Consider the following 20,138-nt stretch of genomic DNA (forward strand, 5'->3'; position numbering starts at 1 on the left):
TTCATTAGGTTGACAACGAAATATGAATATTTTGAAAAATCCTCCTCCCCAAACTCGATTAATGATGCAAATTTTAGTATATGTGCAAGTTTGAACCAAATTCTTTTTAAAAAGGTTTAGGGGTCGCTTTGCAGCGTTGAAGTTTGTGTAGAATAATTTGAAAAATATATATATCGAGAAAAGTAATAACACCGATCAAAAAATTTTTTTTTCGCAGGCTCAACTCGAAGGGAAGCATGAAGTGTTGGTCCCCAGAAGCTCGTGGACTTAGAATTTATCAAAGAATATGGGCCTAATGGGTTTTCTCCAAAGTTTGTATGGAGGGTTGAGCTAGCCTGCGCAGTAATTTTTGTAATTTTGTATAGGTCAGTGTAATTTACAATCATTCCCGGAAGGTGGTGTTATTTGTGTTTAAATTTCAAAGCGATCCGAGTTAATAATGAAATAGTTTTTTAATGTTTTAGAGGATTAAAAAGAAATGAACAAGAGCAAAAAATATTTTGCAAGTTTTGCCTGTTTTGTGAAAAAACATAATATTTAGTAAATCTTGTAAAAGTCCACACAAAATTTGATTGCATTTCTAAATGCGAATTTAATATCAAAAATTACTTCACAGAAATTTTAGTAAAGTGCACTGGATTCGAGCTAAATCCGCATAAATTTTGATTTTTGTGTTTTTAAAAAATCGATTTTATTCCAAAATCCAGAAACTTTTTTATAACATTGTCCAAAAAACTTTGAAAATTGAACCACTTGTTGCTGAAACATAGCCAATGAAAATAAAAACAAAAAATATAATTTTCGAATGCCTATATTTCAGCAACTATAGGTATTGATCCGATTTGTAAAGTCAAAAAATTAAACATAGTGAAATTTTCTGACTTCTTCGATACAAATATTATCAAAATTATAAATCAAAACTCAAAACTAATATTAAGAAGAGCTTAATTTGACATCTCAATCCTTTTCAAATGTAAGTAATGAGAAATCGTTACTTGAAAGTTGAATTGAATTGGAGTTATAACTAAAATATCTAATATTTTCTACAACCTTTTCTTTTTGTGGCTGTATTTCAACAACCAGAGGTCCAAAGATTTTCTGAACTTTTGAAAAAATCGTAAAATGACCACCAATATACCAAAATAAAGGGCAAATGCATTTCCCAACAAAAACAGTAGAAGATTCGATTTAGACAAAATGTTTTATAAAATAACAGCAATATTATAATATTTGAATATTTCGTCTGTTGTGTGCTATCATGTGACAATGACCATTTAGTTCTTGTCGAGAAAATTGAGCTTTAAACTTTGATGATAAATATTTTCAAAACTATAAAGCATGGAGTAATTTTTTTAAGCAATCGGTTCGTATACTATCGCCAAATAAACGCTCCAAGTTTCAACTGATTTGGTTACACCAGTCAAAAGATACAGTTAGTTATGTAAACAAAAATCTGAAAAGCACGTGTCACAAGTGTGCTTTGAAAGTGAAATTGTACTACGTGTCACAAGTGTCACATGTTAATGATAAATTGGTCTATGTCACAAGTGTGTATTGCGATATCCGAAAAACGGAAACGAATTTCCAAAATCCGTTTAAGGCACCTTGTAAGGTTTGTTGAGTTCAGCAAAACGTTATCATTTACTTATTTTCGACCAAAATGGACGTTGTCACAAGATAGCACACAACAGACGATTTTGGCATTTTTAACATTTTCAATTTTAACTTTATTCACAAACGAAATATTGTAGATGCAAATTGTTATGCAATTTGATAATTTTTTTTAAATCGAAATATGTTGCATTTTTCCTTAACCATTTTTTTTGCTAAGTTTTAGTCATTTTATGTTTGACGCTATGCTTTTTGTTGAAGACCTCTGTTCAAAGTAAGTTTCCATTGAATAAATATGATCTTATATATATAGCTGTAACAATCTTAAACAGTTGTTGATTCGAAATGATTGAAACTTTTTTTAAATGATTTCATTTGAGCACATGCCCTAAAGTTATGATGGTAGCCATTTCTCAGTTTATTTAACAACATAAATGAAGTTTTTTTTGTAATTGAAGGGAAAATGTATTGCAAATTTATATATAATTTATAAAAAAAAACGTTTTTACTGCGAAGGCAGCACAATATTTACTCCCCATGGTATTTTCAAATTAAACTGATCGGTTACATCAATCTTTATCTTAAATTTTCCGTTTCCATCACCTTTCCACGTGCCATAAATTGTTCGAAATGTTCAACCAAAAATCATGTAAAGATTCAAAAAGCAAACGGATTCTCACATGTAAAATCACTTTCACTGCACTTCTCTACCACAACCACAAAACACTGAAAAAATAGCAACAAAAAAAAGTATTAAGTTTCACAAAGTTCAGCAACACCGAATGTTCTTCTTCACACAAAAAAGCACAAAATCACACAAAAACTGGTTCCTCCCGAACCTTAGATCCTTTTCCCAGTTCCGGAGTTCTGCTGCTGGGATGTCAACTGGTGGAAATGCACCGCACAACTGAATCATTTTCCTCGTCGCGTTTTCCTTTTCTATATAGGCGCTTTCCCGGCCCCCGAGATTAGCACACATACACGCACGCACGCACACACACCACCCTCCCCGAAAAGGGTCCGATGGTTTCCATAGCTTCATCCCTCTTCGTGTGGATGCACAAATCGACTAGAGAGAGAGAGAGTGGGGCGAGGGTGAAACTTCCGGAGAGGGAAAATTAGCACTAGTTACGCGCGCATTTAGTTTTTATCGAGGGCCGATTGATAAGGCGGAAAATCGGTTGGCGTTGCTGAGAAATCGAGCAGGAAGTCGGCGTTTGAAAGGGGAGCTTTTAATCGTCGAGGGGTGAAACTGAGAAAATTTGAGCTTTGTCCGGAAGAGCTTTATCCAGTGGCTGAGGCGATTGCGTACAAGTTTGAATTTATTCTAATGATCATTTGTGTTAACCTATAGGTTTATATATATAGCAGATAAATTTGGCCATTGTAAATTTTATTTCAAGTTTAAAGTTTTAAATTGAAATGATAGCTTTGAGATATTATTTAAGGATACGGTATGTCCCTTGAAAAAGCATTTTTTATGTAGACTTTTTATTTCTTTGGTAGATTCTTACTAAAGAATATTTGGGATATTTTTTTTAAGACAAATTACCTGCTAATTTAATTTATTTCGTTTTGTCTATGTTCATGGCAAAATTATTGTGTTTTTATAGGTCCGTTTTTTTAACGATATTTGAATACTACAAATATTAAACAGTTTTTATTGGTTACAATAAGTCCTAAGCGTCTTTGGCAAACAACGCAGTTTTCCGATCGGTGTTTTGGTATGTTTTATTTATAGTTCAACCTTTATATTTAACCTTTGTTATTTTAATAATTAAATTTGTCATCGGATAGAGCTTTTTAACAGTAAAATGTTATAAGTGATAAGAAATAAGAAAAAAACTAACTTAATCCTTCTATGTGGTTGGAGCCTTCCTCACTCATTACCAACAATGGATCTATTTTTAATCTATTTTTTAGATCCGGAATGAAAAAAATACATAAATATCACGTGGCCTATTCTCAAGACAGGGTTACCAGATCTTAACTGTTTTGGACTCATTGGAAAGGTCTTTTGATAATCTAACCAACTATGGGTCGAATGTTGGATCCGGACATAGTTTACATACATTTAAGTGAGATCCGGCTTCCAAAAAGTACATCAATATCACTTAAGTGGCCATATCTCGAGACAGGGTTGCCAGATCTGCAATGTTTTGGACTCATTGGAAAGGTCTTTTGATAACCTAACCAACTATGGGTCGGATGTTGGATCCGGACATATTTTACATACATTTGAGTGAGACATATTTGTTCAGTTTTCGATGCTGGGTCGATATGTGGGTCTACGACAAAGTTCATTTTTAGAGCAGGATTATAGCCTACCTCAGTGAGGTAGGCAAAAATCAGGTTGAGGGTTTGGTTAGAATAATGATTAATTTTGAATATTTTAAAAAATAATTTTGCTTCCTAGCTTTGACTCAAATCCAAGTCGAGAAAAGGTACCGTAAACCGGGGTGACATTGATAGGATTTTAATTTATTTCTGTTATATTTTCCAACTATTAAGGGTTTTCTTTTAAAACATGTACTATAGTATATATAGGGTAGTCCACTTAAGGTTAATGGTTAATGCACTATTTAAAAAAAATGCAGTGGTGTTTAAAAAAATGGTTGCGTTCAAAATTCATATTTTGATTTCTGGGGTGATAGTCATAGTTTTTGTTGTTAAAATCAGGTTATCAAGGTGTTCAAATTTTATTTTTGCGTCGAATGTACCATCGCTAAGGTTGCTGATACAGTTTTTAACAAAAACAAATCAATGTTTATATTAAGTTAACTAATTTTATATGCTTTTTAACAAAATACATTTAAATTTTATGTAAAATTGTTGAAAAGTCAGAATTATGCTATAAATAGTTTTTTTTTGTAAAATTATCGATTCATATTGCATTTTAAACTGAATTCGAAGCACGAATCAAAAATTTTCACATTTTGTTTACAATTTGTTCTACTGAAAATGCCTTAAAATTTTGATATTTTATTTAATTACGTTTCAAAAACAAACAATTTTTATTATTTACTAACTTCGTTTACCTCCTCCTAGTGGAAAATTGTCCGAAGAATCCGAAAAAGCATTCCGTTTTCCGATTTCAAACCATGTTCATTGAGAAAATCATCACACATTGAGGATATGAAATTAATGCTATTCATCAACGTTCTCTTAATTTTAGTTAACTAACTTTTTAAACTTTTCAAAATTTAATGAAAACATCTTCTAGAAGTACCATGAACCTTTCTCTACTCAGGTCAGTATGATTCCATGGCATTACATACGTATTTTATTTGTACTCTTCATTTTGCGAAAAAATCTCAAACCAATCAAAGTCACCTGGTAATCATAAATATTATAGAGAAATAACACATCTTTTTGAAGGAATTTATGTAAAAAACCACCCTTTTCACAATCTTCCGAATTTAAGCCGATATAGTTTAACTTTTGCATAACTATTGAAGAAGACACGATTTTTAGAAATAGTGAAGAGTGTCAATAGTTTTTTAATCTGAGGATATAAAATCGCAGTTATTGCAACTTTACGGAGTACATAATCGATGTAGCAAATGAAAAAATCGGCTTTAGATTTATTTATTATAGTCGTGGCTTGTGAAAATTAAATTTCTAATCTAGTTTTTTAAATGATGTAAATACCATACGATACAAATTAATAAAAAAAACGTGTCATTGAAACGCCGAAATGTGGTATTATTTTTAAACCTAATGTTCCAATCACTGTTGAACCTTTTGCTACAAAAATAAGTTTTTAAGTGATCAAAAATTAATTATTTTGCATTTAAAAAAGAATAAGCAAAATAAAATGTTCTGGCTCACTGTTAAAATAATTGAAAAAAGATAAAGTATTTACAAAGGTACTTAATTTCAAGGTTAAATTAAATAAATAGCATTCTTTTATTATTATTTTTAAATAGAGCTGACTTCAACTCGGGACGTCAGAAACGCACACCAAACACGCCCCTCGTTCACAAACTCTCCTCTCTGTTTGGTTCGCGAGAGAATAATGCATTCCACTCTCTCCCCGATTCCTAAATCGTGACTCGGTGGACTGTCAAAAGTGTCTTTCATCAGCAGCTCGCGTAAGAAAAGAAAAGAAAAAAGTCGAGGAGCTGGCAGAGTTTGCTGCGCGACGATCTTCCTTTGGTGGCTGACCGAAAAGTAAATAAAGTTTGTGTTCCCAGTACAGGTAAGATCGTCCGTTGACTAGCCCTCCCCGAGGGGGCTCGATGAGTTGTGTAATGTTCCATGTTTCAGGGCGCGCAATGTCGTTCGATCGCTGCTTCTAGAAGACCAAAACCAGCTGCTGAGAGTTACATTCGTCATTCGTCGGGAAAATAAAAGTGGTGACGACTTTCTAGGCTTCAAGGATGGACGGTAATTTGTGGTGAGTAATGTTTATTTGGGGCATCTGCGAGATAAGGGGGTCTTGATATGGGTTTTATCCGCAGGTTGATCGAGCTGGAGTCGGCACTGCTGGACGATTGTACAGTGGATGATATCTATGCGATATGCCAGGGAAAGGCTATTCCAGAGGCGCTACGGCCGGACGTGTGGCAGGTCTGCCTGGACGTTAGGAGTAAAATGGACCAGCTTGCGCAGTTCAACGAGATCTTTGACCTTCCGTTTCAAACAAAGCTCCGACGGGACTGTAACTGTTTCGTCGAGAAGCTAGGGAATGAAGAGGAAGACAAGGTGGCGGTCGTTGCGGATTTGGAGTCGATTCTGACGTTCTACTGCAAGAATAGAAATCTGGTTTACGAGTCGAACAACGGGTGGGTTGAGTTGCTATTGCCGTTGTTGTCGCTGAAACTGTTGCGGTCCGATACTTACAATCTGTTTGAGGCCATCAGAGACACGTACATTCCGAAGGGGTGCGTAAAGAATGGGAATGTGTTTCACATCTTTCGACTGCTGCTGCAGTACCACGATCCGGAGTTGTGTTCTATACTGGATACGAAGCGCGTTACGCCGGACACTTACGCCATGAGCTGGTTCAACACGCTGTTTGCGTCAACGTGTTCGCTGCAGGTTGTGCTGGCTATGTGGGATCTGTATCTGCAGCAGTCGGATCCGTTTCTGGTGTTTTTCCTAAGCTTAATCGTGCTAATCAACGGGCGGGACCAGGTGATCGCGTTGAAAAGTGCGTCCAAAGAGGAGCTGATCAGCTTTCTAGTCAACATGCCGTGCAACATCGAAGCGGACGACGTGATGGATTTTTGTTCGCTGGCGCAATATTACTCGTTGAAGACGCCCGCGTCGTTCAAGCGTGACCTGTTGAAGGTACTTTTTGGCGTTCAGAGCAGCGCCGCAGAGGAGAATGTCGTCTCGCAAGCCCTGTGTCTGCCAGTGTCGGTAAACGAGCTCGTCGAGAACGCTTCAACGAGCAGTGAAAACTCCAACCCAGATGCGGTGCGCTTCTTCCTGGTCGACTGTCGTCCCGCGGATCAGTACAACTCGGGTCATCTCTCGACGGCGTTCCACCTGGACTGCAATCTGATGCTGCAGGAACCGGTAGCGTTTCAAACGGCTGTCCAAGGACTTCTACGCTCACAGAAGAACGCTATCGAAGCAAATTCAAATGCAGGAGGAGAGCATCTTTGCTTCCTCGGTTCTGGTCGGCTCGAAGAAGACCAGTACACGCACATGGTCGTGGCTTCGTTCCTGCAGAAAAATACCAAATTCGTGTCATTGCTCACCGGAGGCTACGAAGCTATCCACGAGTACTTCGGAGACAACATGATCGACTGCTTGGAAGATCACGATCCCCTCAGCTGTCTGGTGTGCAACAAAGGTCAGGTCCAGTACGGCAAGAGCATCAACAACAACGCCGTCAGCGGTGGCAACGGAAGCCTCAAACGAGCGGACAACCGCCGAAACAACAATCCTCCACCGGATCCAGCCGAACGCAAGCCAACAATAGACCTGTTTAGCAAACTCTCGCTCGCGATGAAGTCTAAATCGGCCGAGGTCAAGGGCAAACTCTTCGATTACATCTCAAACCCAAACGCGACGGTCGCACCCGTCCCGGAGAAGCACGTATCCCGTAACGAACGCAACGGTAAACGCTACCGAAACGTCGCGCCCGTCTTCAGCATCGGCGAAGACCAGGACGACGAGTATCTTCCCTCGGCAAGCTTCGATGCGCCGCAACAACCCGCCGCTCAGCAGCCCGGCTCCAACACGGAAAACTCCGACGACCTCGTCTCGATCCAGGCCTACCTCAAAGGACCGGACGTCATTCGTTCCTTCAAGTGCCAAGAAGTTCACCTCAATGGGTACATGTACGACAGCTACCTGCTCGTAACGCCCACCCACATCATTGTGCTGCGCGAGCTCGACCGCAAGGACAAGGCGCGCGTCATCGTGCGGCGACCGCTCCAGAGCATCGTCAAAATCACCGCAAAAAAGCGGCACCGCGATTTGATCACGTTCAAGTACGGCTACCCGGAGGAGGAGAACCTCGTCATTACCGACATGGACCGCTTTCTGATACCGAACGCAAGCGACGCAACCGAGCTGATTTCCAAGCATATCATCAAGCAAACCTAGAGAATCAGCCGGGCACTTAATTGGTGAATAGAAGCACCACGTGTACTTTCCCCCTCCTCCTCCTCGCGATTGATAGAGCCGGCGAGTGTTTTTATAGAGCAAACCAACAGTAACAGCAAACCACTTTTTAACACTTATGAGAAATACAAAAGTTTAGAACAAAAGCCTATATTGCAGAGATGATTGATGTGGAAGACCCTATTTTTAAACAAACCTAAAAAAAGCCAACGAAATTGAAGCCATTTTAAAAACTATGAACTAGCGCAGCAAAAGAGGTTGCTTTCCTGTCCTCTGTGAAATATTTTAATTTTGTTTTCCCCAACTATGAATTCTAAGAATGATATGTTTATTTATGTGGTTGTAAACCGTTTACACTTAATTGATTATTGTTTATGTTATAACTAAAAAGCCCATCCCAATATAGTATGAAAAATGTTGCATAAATTTAAGGCAAAAAGAAAAAGAAAAACCTGTAACAGTGAAACCGTTCAATTCATCCAATGATACAGAGAAACACTTACGCAACCTGTATATTAGTAGCAAAAAGATGAAAAATAAACCAAAATATGTATCAAAATTAACAAAATGTTTTTGTTGAGTTGAAGACTGCGCGCAATCAAGTAGGCACTGTGTGCCGGCAGCTTGGTTACAATTATTAGTTAAATAAACCTTTTAATCGATTGGACGTATTTCTAATCCACTGCGTTTCTCATTACTCTAACAAGAGGTTATGAGCCCGGACGTGCGCGAAGACTAGCGGAAGATGTCCGATCGGAATTACGGGATCGAACGGCTGGTCGGTCGGGAGAACTGGGCCGACTGGAAGTTTGCGGTCGAAACCCACCTCGAAGTTGAAGACCTGTGGGATGCCGTCGAACCGAAGGTGAAGGCGGATGGAACGGTGGAAGCGGTCGATGGCTGGAGCGCTGCAGCAAAACTTCGAGATGAGCGTTCTGGGCGACATCCGGTTCTACCTCGGCATGGAGATCGAGAAGAACGCACAAGGTGATTACTTCCTGAGCCAACGGAAGTACATCGGAGAAGTCGTCGAGTCGAGCGGACTTGCGGACGCGAAGGTGTCCACTGTTCCGCTGGATCCGGGGTACATCAAGCGCGAGTCGGAGGAGGAGTCTCTTCCGGACAACAAGGAGTACCAGAAGTTGGTTGGGAAGCTGCTGTACATTGCCGTCAACACGAGGCCGGTCGTGAGGTATCTGAAAGGAACCAAAGATTACCGATCGCGACTGAGCCAGAATGGAACCGACAGCGGGATCGTTGGATTCTGCGACGCCGACTGGGCGGAGAACCGTGAGGACAGAAAATCCAACAGCGGGTTCGTATTCAAGGTCAACGGCGGAACGGTGAGCTGGGCATGCAGGAAGCAGAGCTGTGTGTCACTATCAACCGCCGAGGCCGAGTTTGTATCACTTTCCGAAACGGTGCAGGAGGCGCTGTGGCTGAAGGTGCTTCTGCAAGAGCTGAACGACGAGCAGCAAGTCGTTATCCAGGAAGACAACCAAAGCTGCCTGAAGATGTTGTCTGCCGAGAAGTTCAGCAACAGGAAGAAGCCCATTGCCACGCGATTCCACTTCACGAAGGACCAGATCGAGAAGGGGGGGGGGGGGGTAAGATGCGTTTACTGTCCAACGGAGGACATGGTGGCGGACCTTCTCACAAAGCCACTAGCCAGGATCAGGACGGAGAAGCTGGCTGGGATGATCGGCTTGACCGCAGCAGTCTAGGAGGAGTGTTGAGTTGAAGACTGCGCGCAATCAAGTAGGCACTGTGTGCCGGCAGCTTGGTTATAATATAATACACATGTATACAATTATTAGTTAAATAAACCTTTTACCGATTGGACGTGTTTTGTAATCCACTGCGTTCTCATTACTCTAACAAGAGTTTTTATTTTTATTTTTCAAATATTGACTTTTTTTTTCAAACAAATACCTATCGTAAATTGGCGAATTGGGACAACAGTCTGAATAGGAATAACAGTTTATAGGATACTTAAAAGTACAAATTTTCAAATCATTGTACTAATACGAATGTTCGGTGTTTGATCTAAACAAAACCAATCAAACATGTCTAGATTTTTTTAGGCGTTCCTATAAGGTATTGTGTTTAATTTGTTTATTTATAAGACCTTTTAAAAAAAGTCTTGATATTCAAGTATTGTGCAAAAACATGGCTAAAGCAGCCCAATTCACTCCATGTGTTCCCATTAGCCCCAGATGACGGTACGGATATGAGACAAATTTTATGCAATGGAATTTTCATGACGAGGGCTTGGTCTCCAAAGGGAAATCGTAATACTTGAACAGAGAGAAGTGACTCTTTGACTTGAATGTGAATAAAACCGTTGTTTTTTTAGTGTCCTTTACTGCCCATGTTCGCATAAATGTCCCATATGAAAAAACAGCAAGCTGAGAAATACGCATTTGAAGTTTGTCCCATACATAAGGCTACGTGTTGAGTTTTCGCGAAAAAACTGGATTTCCTCCTGATTTCTAGAACAATGTACTGGATGTTATAGGCTCCTTCGAAAGAGCACACAATGTTGAACCAAACTGCCATCAATAACTCGAAATCGAAGAAAATGCATATTGGACATCTATGCGATCAGGGGCAGTTTAGACCGTTGAAAATTTTGGTTGTTTTTAGGTTGTTTTTCACATCCTTCAAAACTGACCGATGGCGAGGGAGGGCAACAAAAAAAAATAAAAGTTAAAATTGTAAGCCATAGAATCAACTTTTTTTTTAAATATAGTGTTGTAAAATTCCCTTTGAAATCGGCCCGAAAAATGAGGGGGCAAAAACCTATTTTTTGCAATTCCGCTGTGAATCTGTCAACTTTTCCTGTTCTTCTGGAGAAACGAAACGGCTTACTTTTCCCTAACAAAAAAAAATAAAAACAGATTTGAAAATCAATACCTTTAAAAATCAGACTGTTCAGCACTGAAATTGTAAGCAACTCATTGTTTTCACAACTTGGCTTAAGGGACCATCCATAAACCACGTGGACACTTTTTTGGAAATCTCAACCCCCCCCCCCCCCGCTTCGTGGACAATTGTTCATACAAAAAAAACTTTTTTGTATGGAGCGTGGACAATCGCCATACCCCCCCCCCCCCCTAAAGTGTCCACGTAGTTTATGGATGGTCCCTAATAGAGGTAGATTTCTAGTCAACATAAACATAGCAACATAGCCGCCTCATAAGCGGAAGGTTCAGGGTTCGATTCCCGACCGGTCTCTTTGAAATTTTTCGACTGTAATTGAACTTTGAATGTGAACAAAAAACGCATAGAATCAGGTGGGATTCGAACTCACACCTTTGGATTGGAAATCAGATGTTCTAGACATTCGGCCACCAAGGGATTAATACTCGTTGAGTGAATTAATTCGTAATGGTGAAATAATGACACAAGGTCATTTACTATATAATACAACAATCCCCTTCCCCAACGATTCCCCTACACACCACACACCATTATAATCTATAAATAACTCGAACCGGTTGGTACGGTATGTCCCCGGCTTCTTCTTCTTCCCCTGATGGTTCTATGAAATGTGGGATCCGTTCATAGAATCTGTCTCATGCGGTTAATGCAACGCAGTAGGCCGGGCCGCTTTAATGAGTGTAATACACTTCGGGGGTTCTCGAAAGTACTGCAATCATTAATAATGACAAGAAGGAACTTGAGGCGTATTCTAACCATAAGTTCTTCCCGGATGCTTTCTTTGGACTGGCTGCGATTGTGTTCGATTAGATTAGATTAGACATAAAACAATTTGAAATGCATTTTTTTATTATTTAAAATTATCAAAACATTATGGCAAAGTATGGCCATTTTTGTCGCGTTTGTCCAAATTGGCTTCAGATGACGATATTTAAAATATTTTAAAGTCCAAATTCCAAATTTATCTGTAGCTATTTTATTCTCCACAATGAAAGTTTTTTTTCGTAAAACTATACGATGACTAAATGATAATATATGATTTGGACTATTACAATCCGTGCCGACAAATCCGGCTCAGTTGTCTCTTGGTATTGTCAAAAATCAACTGCAACAGGTTCTGATTGTTGATAAGACACTGCTCGTACACACTCCTCACCGTTACCAATCGGTCACGAAATCGGCCCACAATACTGCTCCACTGTGCCACCGCGGTCGTCGAAAGCTGCTGATACTGAACCGTCTTCGCCTCCAATTTTTCACTAATCCGCTCAGGATCTCGTACCATGTTCTCCCGATTGAACGCATCCAGCAATTTTCCCCGCATAAAGCTGATCTCATCTCGCTGAAGTTCTCCGTACACGCTGTTGGTCTCCGCGTCAAGCTTAGCGTCCAACTCATCGACGCAGTTGGTGAAGAAGATGCCAGCCATGTACATGTTGTTCTCCACGATGTTCCGCAGATAACCAAGGCACGGTGCATCGCCAATCTCTCGATCGATGTCCCCGACCAGGGCTTTCTCCGCGTCAACGGCCAACTCGACGTACCGTTGCTTCTGATTGGCCATGAGTTGGATCATTTCCGACTGAAGGTCGGATGCGTTCAGTCTGGCTGCGTGGAGTTCGTCGAGGACCAGATTACGGTGGGCTCGCATGTACGGGTCTGCATAGCGCAGGTCGTCAATGACTTTCAGCGTGCTTGGCCGTTGAGCTGTTGTGAACTGTTCGTGTGATAAATAATGCATTTAAGGACAAACAAGAATTTTCTTGGAATTGAACTTACGGTCACCACAAGCAGCGGTAATAAAATGGATTGCAGGAGGATGTCCCCCATCCTGATAACGACCTCCGTTGGTTGAGGTTTGCTCGCGAAATGATAGCGAAATTTATCGACAATCGACGTTTTATACCGAGCCCGTTTGATTGCGCATTTTACTCAATGAAAGCAGTCGTCATACTCGTTTGTAATCCTAAATCACCCAATACAGGCCATATAAAATCAACCTGTAGATTAAATTCTGATTACCATTCGTGCTCGATATCTGCCCGTGAGCAGACCTCCAGTCAACAGAATGAGGTTCATTCATAAAATATTTTTCGCTGCAGCGTTTTTGCATGTAAGTCGAGTTGATTAAATTGCGATTAGCACCGGAAGCTGACGTCTTTTGGCTCTAGATTATCTTTGCAGACCGTCAAGAAACACTTGATGTCGTGGAAAAGTTGCGAGATGCCCAAATAGAGTTCGACACATTCCGGGATTACGTCAGCAAGGAGGTCACCGCAGCCAAGCAGAACTCGACCCAGATCCTGGTGCAGTTCCACCAAGAGTTGGTCCAAGTCAAAGAGCTATACCTGCAACAGTCCTTCTGGGCAGAAGAGGAGATCCTCTACCAACTCAACAGCCAATCGCTGTATCCGCCGATCTACGTGGACAACGCGTGTCTGGGCTATGCGCGTGTCCTGGTCGACGATAACATGAAGGTGGCCGGAGTCGAGTTCACCAACTGCGTGTTGGACGTGGACACGTTGATTCGGGAGGAAATTGTCAAAATTCTCGAAGATCTACAGCAAGATGCAACGGTTGCCGATTTGAACGTACTGTTGGCGATGGACAGAACCAACATATTGATGCGTCCCGATGATCTGATTCCAAAAATTGCGGACAAGTTGAGCGTTTTGGAGCAGCTTATTCCCAAAATCGCACAGGAGCTAAACGTGGCTGTTGACCAGTTTGAGGCTAGACTTGGTGCCATTGCGAAAGTGTACCGGGTGTGTTTGGTTGAGAATGATAACATCTTGAAAGCTGCCCTCGATAATATAAGGTCGCAGTTGCTGCAGATTTGCAAGGGAAGGATTATCTAGCAGTTGCTTTTAATTGAAAATATGCAATAATAATAAAAATGATAATAAAGTTGCAGTTTCAAAAATTAAATATAATTCATTAAACCCCTTTGTTTAACTTATTTAATCATATTTTATTATTGACAATGTTTCGGAATAATGAATGAATAATAAAGAAAAACAGCCTAATTGAACACTAACCTAATTGCCTGTCTAAATACGCATAAGAAACGTGAAACCCCATCATTATTAATTGAACACATCGATTCATTTAATATTAGCTTTTTCAGGGTAAATTTTATAAGGACTATTCTTGAAATCACTTAATGTAATTTACTCAGAGTTTATAATTTTGTTACATGATACGGATATGCATATCCTAAAGGGGGTTCTTCTTTGATAGAAGAAATAACGATTTTTTTTAAGTATCAGAGATTTTGAGAAATATTGACTATTTTTAAATAAAACAGAGGCATACATACAATAGGTTTAAAATATACATAGCAAATAATATGTGGCCTGTCTTAAACCATAAACAATGCCTTATATTGCAGAATCTCTCTGTAGAACACTGAAAAATATTATTTTAATCCCACGAACAACCAAATAAATTGGTAAACCTAGAATAGAAAAGAAATTAGAGTAGAAAGTGGAGCAAAACTATTAATAAGTTAATATTTTTGTTTTTGAGAATTTTGTTTGTTTTAACATTTTGCAAAAAAAAATCAACAGTAACTTAAAAAGGTATATTAAAATAGCTGACATCAAAATTAAATCAATTTTAGGTTATTTGTTAATAGTTCTCAAAATAATACTCGCTGTTAGTTAGTTTTCCAGTATAAGCGGTATGCGCACTTCGAAAGGAATCGGTCTAGAAAAAAGTCAAATGGGCAGCAGCAGCAGCGCAAGCGAGTCAGAGAGGGTGAAGAAAAGCCCCAAGAAATCTCTCCATCTCCTTTGTTCTGCTGTTCGTAAAGCTGTTTCTTGACCCCTTTCCTTCCGATCTGCATACTAGCCTATAAATTAAATAAATACATTGAAAGCAAACGTTCACCGAAATAAAGAAACAAAGAATCATACTTACAGTGACCTAAGGACTGATGGGAAAAAGAAACTGAGCTGCGCATTTCTTCAATGAAAAAAAATCTCTTTATCTAGTTCCGGGTACATTTCGTCAATAATTGAGGTGGGCAAAAATAACGAGCAGCTCAAATGGGTTGATTCATCAAACCGAAAAAATATACAAACCATAAATTTATATAATAAACCCACGCTTGTTTCAATTTGAACCATTTATCATAAATATCGGAAAAATTTGTTCTGCAATATTTATATGTTGAGCAATTTTAAGTTGTTTCAATAAAGACAAGTTATATTGATTTAGTGAAATACTTTAAAAAATGATCAAAACATGTAAGCCAGCTTGGGAATTATTCAAAACCATTTTGGAAACTTTCAAAAGTTCTTAAAAACAAACCAAAGCCTATTCCTCCTCTTATTGTTGAGGATTCTCCTTTGATTACATCTGAGGAAAAGGCAAATGCACTTGGGCTTCATTTTGTTAGTTCTCATAATCTTGGCGCTTCCATGACCAGCCGTAAAGAAACATCAGTTGCCTATAGTATTTCAACAATCAATGACTCTACCTTTGAATTTCCTGCAGATTCCCATGTTTCTGGTGAGGAAGTCAAAGTTGCAGTTAAACAAATGAAAAATATGAAAGCTCCAGGCTTTGATAACATTTTTAATCTAGTGTTGAAATTGAAAAAACAGAGTGATCACTTCTTTCAACATCTAGCCAATATTTTCAATAAATATTTGCAACTTGGTTACTTCCCCACCAATTGGAAGCTGGGCAAAGTCATACCAATTTTGAAGCCTCAAAAAGATCCAACATCGCCAACAAGTTATCGTCCCATTAGTCTTTTGAGTAGTCTGTCCAAACTCTTTGAGAAAGTCATCTATTCAAGGCTTTTGGATTTTACCAACGATAATAATATAATTTTGAACGAGCAGTTTGGCTTCCGAAAGGGACATAATACTGCTCATCAGCTTACGAGAGTAACTAAAATCATCAAGCAGAATAAGCTTGAGTCTAAATCAACTGCTATGGCTTTGTTGGATGTTGAGAAGGCTTTTGACAATGTTTGGCATGATGGTTTGATACATAAACTGTATTTATACGGTTTTCCAATGTATCTTATCAAAATTATCCAGCACTATCTTTCGGAGAGATCGTTCAAGGTTTTTCTGAATGGGATTGCTTCTGGATTATTCAACATTGATGCTGGGATACCCCAAGGAAGTATTCTTGGCCCACTTCTGTACAATATTTTTACATCTGATTTTCCTACTCTTCCTGGTAATGGTGTGTTGTCACTTTTTGCTGATGACACTGCCGTTATTTATAAGGGTAAAATAACCAGATATTTAGTTGGCCGTCTTCAGAAGGGTCTTGACGTTCTTTCCGAATACTTTGGCGACTGGAAAATTCGCATTAATGCAGCCAAAACTCAAACCATCATTTTTCCACTTTCCAAATCGGCCAGATTTGCCCCAAAGGATGATGTTTTCATAAAAATGAATGATGTTTCGATACCCTGGTCAAAGGAAGTTGTCTACTTAGGTCTCATACTTGACTCGAAACTTTTGTTTCGGCATCATGTAGACAAAATATTGAACAAGTGCAGCATTCTCATCAGGTGCTTGTACCCTTTAATTAACAGAAAATCAAAGCTTTCTTTGAAAAATAAGTTAGCAGTATACAAACAAATAATTTACCCCGTTATTGAGTATGCAGTACCTGTTTGGGAGTGTTGCGCTAGAACTCATAAATTGAAGCTCCAGCGTGTCCAAAACAAGGTACTCAAAATGGTTTTGAATGTTCCTGGCTGGACAAGATCAAGTGAGGTTCATGAATTAGCAGAAGTAAAAACGTTGGATCAGAAGATTCAAGAGAAATTTTTGAAATTCAGGGAAAAATGTGCTATATCTGAATACCCCTTGATTCAAGGATTGGTTTAGTTTATGGTAAGTTTAAGTTAGTTTTAGGTTAGGTTATGTTTTCTTAACATTTTTTTTTCCTCATTGTACCTAGTGTTACAAAAATGATAAATCATATACTTTTAAAGTAAGAAAAATGAACAGTGTTTAAATCACGAAAAGCAAACTAAAGCTGAAGAGCTACAGCTGACCACTTATTATGTAAACCAAATGTAATTTTTATAAGAAAGATTCAATAAAATATATTTAATTCAAAAAAAAAAATAAAAAATGAGAAGCTCAATAAAATTAATACATTTTGCCCACCTCTAATTGCAATTCTGAAAATATACACATTGTTACTTTAGCTGTCAATCGTTTTTTGATAAGGTATTTTCCGGTATTTCCAGTGTCCGGGAAACTTAATTACCTTTGTTTGAATTTTGACCTTAATGAGTTAAACTGCATCTATAGCCTTGAAGTGAATGAATTTTTAAGTAGGTTGAATACCGTATTGCAATCCTATTGTGAGCGCCGTGTAAAAAGTGACAGACACTACATGCCCGACTAACGAAAATATTTTCAATTATAACTCGAGACTCCGGCTACCAAATTCAACCAAACTTCGGAACAATGCAAACAATGCGACAAAATAGCACGACGGCTTCGATGTAAAAAGCTTCAACCGATTCTTAAAATTTTAGAAGGAACATTCTATTTTTGGAAGTAATTTTGAAATTGCTCTGATTTTTTTGTAAAAAAATATATAACTACGAAGCAAAAGACATAAACTTTTACAAAATATATAAAAGCCTAATTTAAACTATTATTTTTTAAGTTCTATTACCTACTTAGATAAAATGGTTGAACCATTTAACATACATGGTTGGTCACTTTTTCGTTTGACACTTTTTTAGTTTGTACCCCGTTGGTTGGTCAAAGTCATACTACCCGAGTTCTAACGTGTTAAACACGTTCCGACCTGAAATCTTTGGCCAGTTGTCAAACTTTCAGCAATTTTCACACACACTAAAAATGGCTAGTGCAAGAGAGCAAGACAAGATTCAAGAGATTATTTTTGGCAATTCATCTTTTTTTTTATTCACTCTACTGGAGCAAGACGGCAAGCTAAAAATGAACATTGATGCCTTATGCATCCAATATTTGTACATGATTTTCAATGAAAGTGCAGTTTGTTTTCAATAATATTCTGAACCATTTTCATAATTAAAAAAAAAATGTAAACGAGCCAGCCATATTCTTGTTTCCCATGATAAAACTAAGGCATTCAAAATAAAAACCCTGAGCCATTTGAAATTCTTTTCAAATAAATGACACAAATGATGTTATTTGTTTGCGTTTCGCTGATTATACTAGACAAAGTATAGATAAATACAAATCCTGGATCTGATGTCATTTCGCACGTCCAAAACTCTATCCTGGAATGGCAAACAATAAATCGCAAGAATTCTGATAAGCAACGGAAGACGGCAATCATTTGAATTTATGTCATTATCCAAAGATGAGAACGATAACTGGCTGATTAGCTGACAACGAGCTTATTGGTCGCTTAATCTGAAATAAATACCGTGCAAAAATTGTGTTTGGTATCAATCGCAAGGATTGCTTCAAACCCATCACTTCGTGTAAAATCCACAAACCCAAACAATAAAATGAAATTTTTCATTGCTCTTCTGTTTGTGGCTTACGCTGTGAGTATCTTAAAATTGCCAAGTGAAAGTGTTTAAAGTTGACCGTTTTCCTTTTAAATAATCTTAGAGCGCCCAAACCTCGGACCTACGCAACAACTCGATGGTCGCACTCGACATGCTCCGTGCTGCAATCCCGGATTTTAAGCTGGTCCAGGACGACGCCATCCTGAGGGTTTCCGACGCCAAGCAGAAGGCTTCAACAGTGTTGGCCGGCTTCTATCACACCGTGTTCGATCGCAAGGTTTCTTACCTGGAGAGTGTTATTCAGGACGAGGGTGACCTGCTGCAGTACGGAATGGATCTCGAATCGTGGTGCTGGGACAATAACCTACCCATTCTGGAAGGTATCATGGGCTGGATTGGAAACGACTTCAGCGAGTGCATCAAGCAGCTGGACAGTTCGGTCAGCGATGTGATCGCGACGGTTTACGGACGTTTCCTGGAAGATGAAACGAACATCAGCAAGTACAGTCTGCTGGAGGTGTTCCAGAAGCGTAACATCATCAGCAACCCGCAGTCGATCGCCGACGCTATTGCCGCGCTGAACTTTGATATTACCGAGGCGCTGCCCGAGCTGGATGTCACGGTGACTGATTTTGTAAACGATTTGAATGACAAAATTCCCACCTACACCGGGTGTCTGACGACCAGGCTGAACCAACGCAAGAGTCAGCTGGAGATGCTGAAGGCTCAGACGGAGCAATGCTTGAACGAACAGTAGATTTAAAATGCATTTTTTTACGCTTGTAAACAAACTCTAGAAAATAAATTAACATAAAAAGTTCTGCAGAACTAAATATACTCTTTCATATCAACTTCAAAAAACAGTACCATTTCTTGCATTTTGCATTATCATAAATATGGAATTTTGAGTCTCTCAATGCATACTCTAAACCCCGACGAAATATTTTGGATTCTCCATGCAAAAGGTCGGGAAAGGGCCCAAAGTGCCACATAGCAGACCTACCATTTTTTTAAATCATAAGTTTGTTGTACGAAACACACTGTATTCCACTTTTTTTTCACAGTTTCTGAATACTCTATTTAATAAATTGGCAACAGTGGCAAATTAAGCTGCCAAATCAAGCTGATGATTGCCACAAGGGTATTAACGTGAAGACTTCCATCATTGTCATGATTTTTCGTTCAAAGGTAAAAATTTTGCGTCGTTTTTACTATTTTGACAAAATTTCTTCAACAAGTTGTTTAGAATAGTGCCCTACACATGCTGATTCTTTTTGATAACGTTCATCCCATTCCTTGTAAATTTATGGAAATTGTCATTAATCAATGATTGCCAACTAGGACGTCATTGATTGTACCACAAAATTACATAAATTTTTGAACGCATTTAAATCAAAAATTCTTTCAGTGGCTTGTACAACTAAACACCTGGCACATGCTGATTTTTTTTGGTGCTGAAATTCGTTAAATTGAATTTAAAACAGAATATTTTATAGTGATGATCAAT

The 20,138-nt window shown here is 38.7% G+C and overlaps 5 protein-coding genes across 8 annotated transcripts in view; 3 read left to right on the forward strand and 2 right to left on the reverse strand.

Moving 5' to 3' along the window:
• The window catches only part of LOC120413643 (uncharacterized), a 94,586-nt gene extending 92,043 nt beyond the window's left edge, over window positions 1-2,543 (reverse strand). Inside the window, exons 1-2 of one of the 3 annotated variants that reach the window (XM_039574558.2) lie at window positions 2,451-2,543; window positions 2,292-2,337 (exon numbers count right to left, since the gene is read on the reverse strand). The gene's annotated coding sequence lies outside the window, so the exon portion shown is untranslated. The remainder of the gene's footprint in view (window positions 1-2,291; window positions 2,338-2,450) is intronic. The other 2 variants (XM_052708127.1, XM_039574559.2) reach the window with 2 other exon arrangements.
• Window positions 2,544-5,657: 3,114 nt separating this feature from the next.
• On the forward strand, window positions 5,658-8,252 carry LOC120413617 (TBC1 domain family member 23). Of its 2 annotated transcripts, none has more exons than XM_039574523.2 (3): window positions 5,658-5,812; window positions 5,881-6,010; window positions 6,075-8,252. In XM_039574523.2, the coding sequence occupies exons 2-3, from the start codon at window positions 5,994-5,996 to the stop codon at window positions 8,173-8,175; spliced, it is 2,118 nt and encodes a 705-aa protein (XP_039430457.1). In that variant the 5' UTR covers window positions 5,658-5,812; window positions 5,881-5,993; the 3' UTR covers window positions 8,176-8,252. The 2 variants fall into 2 exon arrangements, with proteins under 2 accessions (XP_039430457.1, XP_039430458.1); XM_039574524.2 differs by having other exon boundaries at window positions 5,674-5,800; window positions 5,878-6,010.
• A 3,837-nt stretch (window positions 8,253-12,089) lies between these two features.
• On the reverse strand, window positions 12,090-13,068 carry LOC120413584 (uncharacterized). Its single transcript, XM_039574475.2, has 2 exons — window positions 12,916-13,068; window positions 12,090-12,853 (listed from the first exon to the last, which is right to left on the reverse strand). Exons 1-2 carry the CDS (start codon window positions 12,964-12,966, stop codon window positions 12,185-12,187), a joined length of 720 nt encoding a protein of 239 aa, XP_039430409.1. The 5' UTR covers window positions 12,967-13,068; the 3' UTR covers window positions 12,090-12,184.
• A 22-nt stretch (window positions 13,069-13,090) lies between these two features.
• LOC120413583 (uncharacterized) lies at window positions 13,091-14,069 on the forward strand. The gene is made up of 2 exons (XM_039574474.2): window positions 13,091-13,249; window positions 13,308-14,069. The coding sequence occupies exons 1-2, from the start codon at window positions 13,205-13,207 to the stop codon at window positions 13,992-13,994; spliced, it is 732 nt and encodes a 243-aa protein (XP_039430408.1). The 5' UTR covers window positions 13,091-13,204; the 3' UTR covers window positions 13,995-14,069.
• Window positions 14,070-18,526: 4,457 nt separating this feature from the next.
• LOC120413641 (uncharacterized) lies at window positions 18,527-19,464 on the forward strand. The gene is made up of 2 exons (XM_039574556.2): window positions 18,527-18,667; window positions 18,735-19,464. Exons 1-2 carry the CDS (start codon window positions 18,629-18,631, stop codon window positions 19,386-19,388), a joined length of 693 nt encoding a protein of 230 aa, XP_039430490.1. The 5' UTR covers window positions 18,527-18,628; the 3' UTR covers window positions 19,389-19,464.
• Window positions 19,465-20,138: the final 674 nt, after the last annotated feature.

The sequence above is a fragment of the Culex pipiens genome, chromosome 2, assembly GCF_016801865.2.
Source record: "Culex pipiens pallens isolate TS chromosome 2, TS_CPP_V2, whole genome shotgun sequence".
In the NCBI taxonomy this organism is placed as follows: domain Eukaryota; kingdom Metazoa; phylum Arthropoda; class Insecta; order Diptera; family Culicidae; genus Culex; species Culex pipiens.